The following is a 10,764-nucleotide window of genomic DNA, read 5'->3' on the forward strand; positions in this document are numbered from 1 at the left end:
TGGGTAGATGCCGTGTAGTGTTTGTTTTGGTGTATCAAATGATAGATTTCTTATGGCAATGGTGTACTCAAAAATGTATTAAGTTGCAATGACACATTTGTATTCCACTAGCTGCATATCACATAAATCATATCATGGAGGTGCATAAATGTTCAGGTGAAGTCATTTGGTAATTTAAAAAACTACACAATTTCCTTTATTAGGTGATGATGCAACTACAGTTTAAATTGCTTTAACCCATTATTCTAATAAAATGCTAACCTTTTCAAATCCAACTGCATTACAAATATATTCTGTATAAATGAACAATGCATATAGACTATATAATGTCCACACAATGTTAAAGGCCACATAATCAATGTTGTAGCTAACCATAAGAATAAATTCAAGGCAAGCATGATTGTATTACATACATTTTTCAGCATTGCTTTATGATTTCCCCCAGTCAAGAGCTTTCATGAATTCCTCTTCTGTAAAGGACAACATCTTGGCAGCTTCAAAATGCATCTGCTCAAGCAAGGGGGAAAATGTCAGTTTAAGGAGAAATATCAGTAATGATACGGTCTTTTAATAATTACTTGCATTTAATATGAAGACTTACTTTTTGCCTTTTCAGTATATCAATCAGTTTTAGCTGTTTTTTAAAACCCACTATCAGTTCTGCTTTTTGCTTTTCCAGCTTCTTATTTTCGGCTTTTAAGGTTTCTATTTTTTTATGCGCCTGGTCCGCTGTGTCCTTATGGAAAGGATAGACATAAAACAAGTCTATTTAACCTGGGTTATACAACAAGTGACAGAAGCCTAACTTGAATACCAAAATCTGAACTATACTAATAGCATGGCACTATTTATAGTGTAAATGATGATTGATGTGATCACTAAATGCACTGATAGGTGGTTTAATTTACCTTGCTCATCTGCTTGATCTTGCTCAGTTGTGTCTTGGACCTCTCAACTTCCTCCAAGGCTCTGTTCAGTCTTACCTCTACGGCACTGTGATTGGTTGCTGCCTGTTTTTGTGCTCTCTTCAAACCCTCGATTTCCTTTGTTAAACACACGGGGGGCAAGCTAATTCAGTAAAAGCATTTTGTGTAATGTTTTTATACCGCACCTACACATTTTCAAAGGCACTGTAATGATAATGGTCATATTTGATTAGATAGCTACAACAACTGACTGTCATCACAGTTACTTATTAACTTCATATTTCAGAAATTAAATGCTAATAGTTATTCATTTAAACAAATAATTGTGACTACTAAGCATTAGGAAGCCATCAACCATTAATTTGTATTTTCTTTGGGTGTGGACATACACTGAGTGTACAAAACATTAGGAACACCTGCTCTTTCCATGACAGACTAACCAGGTGAATCCAGGTGAAAGCTATGATCCCTTATTAATGTAAATTGTTAAATCCACTTCAATCAGTGTAGATGAAGAGGAGGAGACCGGTTAAAGAAGGATTTTTAAGCCTTGCGACAATAGAGACATTGAAAGCGTGAATGGGAAAGACAAAAGATTTAAGTGCTTTTGGACAGGGTATGGTAGTAGGTGCCAGGCGCACCGGTTTGACTGAGTCAAGAACTGCAACGCTGCTGGGTTTTTCACGCTCAACAGTTTCCCGTGTGTATCAAGAATGGTCCACCAGCCAAAGGATATCCAGCCAACTTGACACAACTGTGGGAAGCATTGACGTCAACATGGGCCAGCATCCCTGTGGAACGTATTTCGACACCTTGTAGAGTCCATGCCCTGACGAGTTGAGGCTGTTCTGAGGGCAAAAGGGGGAGCAACTCAATATTAGCAAGGTGCTCCTAATATTTTGTACACTCAGTGTATGTCTCTGTTGTGATCCCTCCCAGTGGGAAATATTATACAACCATGTTTCACCCCACCCCTGGTCAAGGCGAGGGCAATGTCGTTGGGGGATTTCTCTGAATTCCAAAGATATCTGTCACGAGCGCCGCACAACCACCAGCTGCAGGAGAGGTTCACCTTACAGGCTAATCATGTTAATGAGGCCATGCCAGGCATTCCCCTGTTGAGGGGTTGATTTCATCCTTTATTAACCTCTTAAGGATCGGACCCTTTTTTTCAATTTTGGCCTAAAATGACATACCCAAATCTAACTGCCTGTAGCTCAGGACCTGAAGCAAGGATATGCATATTCTTGATACCATTTGAAAGGAAAAACTGAAGTTTGTGGAAATGTGAAATGAATATCACATTAGATAAAAGATAATACAAACAAAAAAACATGCGTTTTCAATTTTTTGTTTTGTTCCATCTTTGAAATGCAAGAAATGCCACTATAATATTGCAGTTTAGGTGCAATTTAGATTGTGGCCACTAGATGGCAGCAGTGTGTGTGCAAAGTTTCAGATTGATCCAGTGAAGCATTGCAATACTGGACTATTTTGTATCAAGTCTGCCCAAATGTGTCAAATTGCTCAATCGATACATTTTCAAGTACATAACTATAGAGAACATACAAAAATGATATGGTAATACAAAATGTAAGTTTACACTCCCAGGAATGTCATACATGATGGATTATTAGCTTATACACTAACTTTCACACATCTAGATGGCCGGGCGGGGTGGGTGTGGAGCCAGAGACAGCAAGGCTTCAAACTGTAAAACCCAGTTCCAACATTTGAATATAAAAATGGATTTTATCAAACAAAACTGCTACATTTTATCTCTGGGACCCTCAGGATGACAAATCAGAGCAAGATTACTGAATGTAAGTACATTATTTACCTTCAGAGGTGAATGTATCAAACCAGTTGCTGTAATAAGTTTGTTGTTGTTGTGCACTCTCCTCAAACCATTGCATGGTATTTTTTCACTGTAATAGCTACTGTAAATTGGACGGTGCAGTTAGATTAACAAGAATTTAAGCTTTCTGCCCATATAAGACATGTTTATGTCCTGGAAAGTTTGCTGTTACTTACAACAGTCATGCTAATCACATTAGAGCACGTTAGCTCAACCATCCCATATACCGATCCCGTAGAGGTTAACAACCTTGTCTAAGCTGTACAATGCCCCCCTGCAGTGGCGGCTCCTGAAAAAATTCTCAGGGGGGGCAATTTTTCTGATGATTTAGGTGACCTACACACATTTAAAAAAAGATATGTCCAGCAACAACATGAAGACAGGGGCAGCATATAAGTCAATACCAGAAGCATTTATTGACTGATCTCAAAAGTGTTGGCTTACCAGGGTTGGTGGAGCCCTCAGTTTCATCTTTGCCTCGCAAAGCTAACTCAAACACTCCGCAAAACTTCACACACTGGATTAGCCGGCTGAGGATGTGGCGGTTCTTGCTAATGTCGTAGTAAATATATTTGTTATAGTGAATATGGAATATGATATGTTGAGTAAAATGTTGTGCTAAGATCTATTTAGGTCAGGAGCTGGTTATAAGTTCTGTTCCTATCCAATAACAATGGACAAAAGGGTCCTATCTTGTCAGCCTTGTCAGCAGGTGGCCAAGGACAACACCCACGCCATAGGCCTCTCAGTTCTTCCAACTCACGAGTTCTTGCTCTGAGGACACACACACACACACACACAAACACACACACACACACATCATCACTGTTAAACACACACACACACACACACACACACACACATCATCACTGTTAAACACACACACACACACACACACAAATCCCCTCTCTTAGGCTGAACATTTGAAGACAGAGAACCCGACTCAGAGCCAATGCAACAGTGACAGTAGCCTGGAGGGGACCTCGCCCAACTCATCAGGACCAATCAGAAGATCAGAACTACTAGATTCAACCTACTTCATTTATTGCATAAAATGTCTGCACAGTGCACACAATGTTTCGGGGCTCTCTTCAGATAATAATAATAATAATAATAATATGCCATTTAGCAGACGCTTTTATCCAAAGCGACTTACAGTCATGCGTGCATACATTTTTGTGTATGGGTGGTCCCGGGGATCGAACCCACTACCTTGGCGTTACAAGCGCCGTGCTCTACCAGCTGAGCTACAGAAAGTGGATACTCATGGATGCGCATCGCAATTGTAAAATGTCAACACAATTGGAGACACCACGTCATTTTTGGAGACATGTTATTGACAGTAAACTATTGTAGATGCGACTGCTAACTAAATAAAACATTTTAGCTGGCTAGCTAATCATCTTAGCTAAATGTGGGGCAAACAATTCAGTTATTTACCGTTAATTTGAGGGATTGGGGTGAAAGAAATCGAGTTACATAGTGATACTTTACGATATACTGTATTGACAATATCGCAATATTTTAGCGCTAGTTGGCTGTACCTGCACCAAAACACCATTATTGTTCCTTCATAGCTTGTTCTCAATCTTTTCACATTGGGAGCCAATTTGTTTTCAGCACTTTTATTTCCATGACTGATCAAAACTCGTTCTCATGGCTTTCTGATCCCTCTGCAACAGACATATGGTGCGCAATAAAATCACAGTATCGAATCGCAATACGTATAGAATCATGAGACTCGCAATGCATATATCTTATCGTGAGGTTCCTGGCAATTCCCAGCCCAAGTTCATTTGCCACAACAAATCTCTTCGCTAGCAAACGCGATGTCTTCTCCAAAACGGCAATGTGTCTCCAGCAATGTTTACTTTTTTGACGTTCTATGGCATCTCCACTTTCCAAGCATATATGACCACATGTAATATTTTGGTAAGTGATGCAAATAGTGAACTATGTAGGGCCAGGATGTAAAATATATGTAGCTGCAGCAATTTCTCTTATCTGATATGGTAAGTAATGGGGCTTAATGTATAGCTCCCTAAGAGTTTGACGAACGGGTCCGTGCACGCGATTCCAGATATCTTTACCTCTGAATAAACTGCCTTTATTATACCATATCCACCCTGTCCAAAGTCTCTACTTGGTCTCAGTTCTCCAGTAAACTTGTGATTATCAACACTAACCTCATCGTTGTGGCGGCGGACAGCTAGCCTGTATCCCTCATCCAGTTGAGTGGCAATGTTATTTTTTCGTTCGTACCAATTTTTGGAAAATCCTCGGGTGTAGGACTTTCCGCCTTTAGTAGAAACCTGTTGAATTATTAAATTTGGTCTGGGAGGTCCTAATTGTTTCGTTGCCAATTTATCTTCATTTGTTCGCCGACAAAAAGGAACTTCTTTCAAAGACACAATCCGCTCTTTTCTTAGTTACGTTCATGGTTACGTTACGTATGACGAAAGCGCGTAAGTGCAAGCCCTCAGACACCCATAGAGATTGTATTGAAAGCTCTGAAATTTGAAAAAAATAGATTTTACATGGGAGTCTATGACAGACTTCTGGGCGATTTTCAACCTGACTGAAATCGCCCCAAAAGGGGGGGTGGCCATTTGAAGCAATTGGACATTTAGTGGCAGTGTGGCACTGTGGCAGATCAGACGTCTAGATTACAACACTGATAACTACTGTTGCCGTGATATAATTGATTAGAAAAAAAATCCCTTCCTTTTCCCGTTTGGCAGTGCGTCGCCCATATCGCCCTATTGAACAGGCCGCCCCTGCCCCCCTGCCCATTCAGCAATAAGACCGGTCTATAAACGTCTTGGTTTCTCTCAGTCACTGTTCATGGACTTCATGGTTACAATATGTGCTGTTTATAATATTACCAAAAGACTAACTATAAAGAGAATCAATGTAATAACTGTTTTATCCTTGACACCCACCTTCTGTAGAGCAGTTACTTCTTGCTGGAGCCCATCACATTTTCTGTTTGACTCCTCCGCTAAAGTTCTGTGTTTCTCTATCTGGGTTTGCTGAATGTTTGTGGTCTTCTGTAGTCTGGTTCGATCCTCCTCTACCTCCTTTATGTTGGTGCTTAAACTACTGTTTGCATCATCCTATAACAAATAAATGTTTTATACTTGTTTCAATGTTACATGTTACTCCAAAAATATACCTAATCGCTCATATTTCTATCATTACCTTCTTGTTGCACTCATATGCAAGCCGGTTTAATTCTTCTTGCATTACACAAAGTTTTGCTTTGAGAAAACGGATCTGAGCATCTAAAACACAGCACACAAAAAAAAGATACTATAGTTACATAAAGAATTATATCATTTTAAGGATATGCGAGAAGCTCGATGAACAGAAGGCTGAAACAATTGATATTGTGGAACTCTGATAAATAACTTTTTTTTTTGTAATGTAATGTTTTTGCAAAGACCCATTCTTGTGCTCCAGATGTGATATTGTGAATGTGTGAGAATGCCACAGAAAGTGTAATACATGAAATCAGAATTCACCTGATCCCATCTCATCCCCAACACTGGGCATGATGTCTTCCATAAGATTGTCATGAGTATCTCCATCATCCAGCTTCCCCTCAATGTTACGTATTGTTTTAGTCAAGGAAAAATCCACAAAATCTTCAAGAACTGCAACATCCTCAACTGCAGATGCCTTTGTTGTTCTGAAATAAAATAACAAATAAACAAAATACAACTCAAACAAAAAGTTGAAAAAGTCATAACAAACATGAGGAACTGAAGATCCACAATGATGGACACTCATTAAGCCATAACCTTTCACATTAATCTTCCAGTGTTTCCAATAGATATTTGTGTGAACATTTGTGACAAGGATAACATTCTTACTGTGCTTTTCTCAGGTTTCCAGGAGGTCTGTTTTGTGAATTGGATTTTGAAGTGACCCTTTTCTTTGTCACTACCTGAGCAAGGGAAATATGACTTAGGGAGAATTTCAATTGCATTTCCTTGATTCCTCACGTCCTCTCACCTCGCCTTCTTCTCAAAACCATTGGATGAGAAGGTCAGAGGTACCTCCCCTCTGACCTTCTCATCCAATGGGTTTTGAAAAGGAGGTGAGGGGAGAGGACGCAAGGACTCAAGGAAATGCAATTGAGATTCTCACCTAGTTTTACTAAGTGATTACATTACCTTTGCCTCTCTGAGATGTTACATTTTACATATCAAACTTAATTGAATACTGCACCTTAGCAGTGGGCTTCCTAACTGAAGATTCCAGCATGTTCACATTCCTAAAGACAAATACAAATACATATATTCTTATCCAGTCTACTACACTGAAATGGTATACGTTTTGAGCAATGCAATATTTTATTACCTGAAATCCTCCTCCTCATCCTCATCCTCATTGTCAACATCAAGGTGGAAAGAGATTGGCTTTGACAAGACTTCATTTTGGTCACTCTGAAAAAAAGAAAGAAAAACAATAATCAGGACATAAAGTTTAAATAAAACAAATATGATGTCTAAAAATGAATGTTTTATGTTGTTCTGAAGAGTGTCAATTGGTCAGGTAGCTAGCTAAACCACTTACCATAACCTGTTCCGCTTGCCTTACTAGTTCAGCTGTTTTTGCCTCCAGCTCTGCATTTATACGTCTGGAATGGGAGAAATATGCTCATTTTTTTATGCTATCATCATCTGGTTACAGCATCTCATATGATACAGTCTACTTTGACTCAACAGATGTTTGGGCAAGGAACCTTACTTGTATTCCTCCTCTTTAGCAAGTAGGTCTATCGTGGATGGTTTCTTTGAGGGGACAGAGGCTGGACGTCTCACAGATCTTCCTCCTTGAGACCTTTCTGCCTTGGATAACATGGGTATTTTGGGCTAAATAAACAAATGTAGTAAGTTAGGTAGCTCATAAAAATATAGTAGTTGTTGGTTCTTTTAGCCAACAGGCATATAACATTTCAAAGGAACAACACGTTCATTGAAAGTCAGTCTGCGTATAATGTACAGTTATTCACATAACCTACGATCTATCTCTGAGTTAGGCTAGTTTTAGCCATATCAAAGATATTGATAGGGTTTCCCCATAGACTTAAATAGACATCGCATCATTGTATCTGTCCTATTATGGCGTCTGTGAGAGCATGGGCAGGGCCATTTTGAAGTAGTCAAATGTCTTCTTCTACTAACGTTACTTCTATGAGTAACAAACAAACTGAAAGGGTGCACACTGCCACCTAGAGTGTGTTGTTTGAACAGGTAAAAAGTTGGCGATTTACTGCCACCTGCAGTTATGGAATGTTTCCTCAAGAGTATAATTAATCGGCTGATCCCTCGTGACAACGGAATTATGTGATCCTCTGAAGTCCCGCGTTCTTTTATAGCTCAACGCTCCCACCCAGTTGACTACTTCAAATTGGTGGAAGTCGTCAATGGCGCTACCCATGCGAAAACGGGTCCTCTATCTATCTCTATGGGTTTTCCCTATTTATCTGTGGCCATACATAACGTATACTAGCAGCTAACGTACTGTTTTAGCTAGCTAGCATGCTAACTATCTAGCTAGCAGTTAGCTAACTTAGATCTTAAACAGCGATATAGCTAGGACACATACAGGTGACTATAGCTAGTTAGCTAGTTCTTCTTGTATTTGTGAATGGGTATGTTAAAGTTTTTTTAGCAGTATAATACTGTAGCTAGTTGTTTGAAACAATACATTGACTCACCTCATGCAGTCTTCTTTCAGACATTTTGTTGTGATGAATCTGGCGGGTGGCGTTGCGGTTGCATAGCAACAAGTCGTGGCTAAATGTTTTTCTCGACGGTGCAACCAAAGGCGGAGGAACACGCACTTTTGCTGTGTGAGTCTCTGTTTTTCACAATCTTGACTTTGATACATTTAGCAAAAAGATGATGTTAGGTGCCGTTGTGGACTAATGAACACATTCATTTGAGTTGTTAGCTAAACATAAAATGTGTTGTAAGCTGAAATGTGCAAATGTGTAGGAGGACATTACATTTTTGTCATTTAGCAGACACTCTTATCCAGAGCGACTTACAGTTAGTGAGTGCATACATTATTATTTTTTATATACTGGCCCCCCGTGGGAAGCGAATCTACAACCCTCTACCAACTGAGCTACATCCCTGCCGGCCATTCCCTCCCCTACCCTGGACGACGCTGGGTCAATTGTGCGCCGTCCCGGTCGCGGCCGGCTACGACAGAGCCTGGATTCGAACCAGGATCTCTAGTGGCACAGCTAGCACTGCGATGCAGTGCCTTAGACCACTGCGCCACTCGGGAGGACAGCATGTGCTAAGGCTAACAGATTCGCTGCATGTCTACACATGGAGCATAATGCCATTATAGACATTCATGTGTTTACCATTGATTGCAAATAATTGCATTTAAATGAAATAGCAATTTCAAAATGTTATTTTACAAACTCATTGGATTATTGAAGACCACGTCCATAGTACTGCTCATTCATACATTTTTATAAAGCATTTTTACTGTGGACATTTAAGCCAAATCATGTTGCCATTAGGCACACAGTACTTGGCTGCTCACCACGGCGGTGTAAAAACCAAAAATAAAAAGATGGTTAGTCTTCCCTCGTGTACTGCGCCTGCGCCGCAGAAGCCTGACAGCAGCAGCAGGAGTAGCAGCAGCATATTACCGTTCTCCTAGCAGCAGGATATTATGCTGGCAGCACGATCGCGGATTTTCTATTTCAAAATAAGAGTTCCCCTGCAAAGACATGCTAAACTGGGAATGTAGATTTCGTTTGACGTATTTTGTATTTATACCATCATTTCTTTTGAACGTTTACACAAATACTGGAATGTTGAAAGCTATTCTGTAGGCTATATTTAAAGAAATACACTTTTACGAAAATACAAATATATGTTACTGGAATAATTCCAAATATAATTTTCAAAACTTAAATGGGTCTCTTGTGCTGGGCAACAGGTTTAATACAGAGTACTGGTGACTCCTTACTCCACCCACTCCTTTCACTGCAACTCAATACACGGTGGGATACTTATTGGCTTGTAGAGAGATAACTTTTATACCTGTCTCAGCTAAAGTGGGGTGGGAAATACTCAGTAGGATGTAGTTTTGGAGGGGGACTGTGTCGCCCCTCCATAGCCCCCAATGCAATACACTGTAATTGACTGTACATGGGATACATATTGGCTTGTAGAGAGAGAGAACGAGGACAGGAAAAAAACTTTTTGGTGAAAAAGTAACAAATTCTAAAAAAATATGTAAAAAAAAATTCCCACTCTACAGCTATATTGGTCTGCTAATACAGGACTAGTAAAGGCCCAGTGTACAACTTTTGTGAATTTTTTGCACCCCTACTTCCCACTCCCAAAACTAACCATATTTGGTTAGTAGAGACCCTACTGAGTCTTCCCCACCCCAGTTTAGCTGAGACAGGTGGTAAAGTTCTCTCTACAACCCAATATGTATCCCATAAACAGTATATTACAGTGTATTGCATTGGGGACTATGGAGGCGGTGGAGAACGAAGTGCTGCTGGGTATGTACGACACAGTCCCTCTCCAAAACGACACATATTTGATTAGTAGAGACCCTACTGAGTATTTTCCACCCCACTTTAGCTGAGACAGGTAGAAAACTTCTCTCTACAGCCCAATATTCTCAACATACAGTACCAGTGTCAACATATTTTCATTATTGGTATAAAAAAATATATTTTTAAAAGCATATTTTTTATTTGTTGTCATAAATTATTGATTGCATTTTCTTGTTGTCACAATAGAAGTGGCCATTGATTAAAATGCAATATATTTTAAATGAGTTATCCACATTGCAATGTTTTGAAATGCGGGCTTTTATTTAGAAGGTGTCAACATTAACATACAAATTGACGTCATTGTTTGTGCTGCTGGCAGAATACTAGTCAGCATCACCAACACTTCCACCACTAGTGTTTGCAAACGCACG

General features: G+C 39.7%; 1 protein-coding gene across 1 annotated transcript; it reads right to left on the reverse strand.

The window, feature by feature from the left end:
- Positions 1-171: 171 nt before the first annotated feature.
- LOC311111172 (testis-expressed protein 9-like) lies at positions 172-8,547 on the reverse strand. The gene is made up of 12 exons (XM_084153861.1): positions 8,513-8,547; positions 7,540-7,664; positions 7,366-7,429; positions 7,150-7,235; positions 7,018-7,063; positions 6,660-6,733; positions 6,309-6,475; positions 5,986-6,068; positions 5,727-5,900; positions 909-1,043; positions 602-736; positions 172-507 (listed from the first exon to the last, which is right to left on the reverse strand). The coding sequence occupies exons 1-12, from the start codon at positions 8,534-8,536 to the stop codon at positions 430-432; spliced, it is 1,191 nt and encodes a 396-aa protein (XP_084009987.1). The 5' UTR covers positions 8,537-8,547; the 3' UTR covers positions 172-429.
- Between the last annotated feature and the right edge of the window lie 2,217 nt (positions 8,548-10,764).

This window comes from Coregonus lavaretus, assembly GCF_964263955.1.
Source record: "Coregonus lavaretus genome assembly, chromosome: 37".
NCBI lineage: Eukaryota > Metazoa > Chordata > Actinopteri > Salmoniformes > Salmonidae > Coregonus > Coregonus lavaretus.

What these genes read in the sequence shown, in the direction of transcription:
- LOC311111172 (XM_084153861.1), bottom strand. Translation starts at nt 8,536, where the DNA reads ATGTCTGAAAGAAGACTGCATGAG. An exon ending in GCTAAAGAGGAGGAATACAA is followed by an intron (nt 7,430 to 7,539) that starts GTAAGGTTCCTT and finishes CTCCCATTCCAG; the next exon opens with ACGTATAAATGCAGAGCTGG. An exon ending in GATGAGGAGGAGGATTTCAG is followed by an intron (nt 7,064 to 7,149) that starts GTAATAAAATAT and finishes ATTTGTCTTTAG; the next exon opens with GAATGTGAACATGCTGGAAT.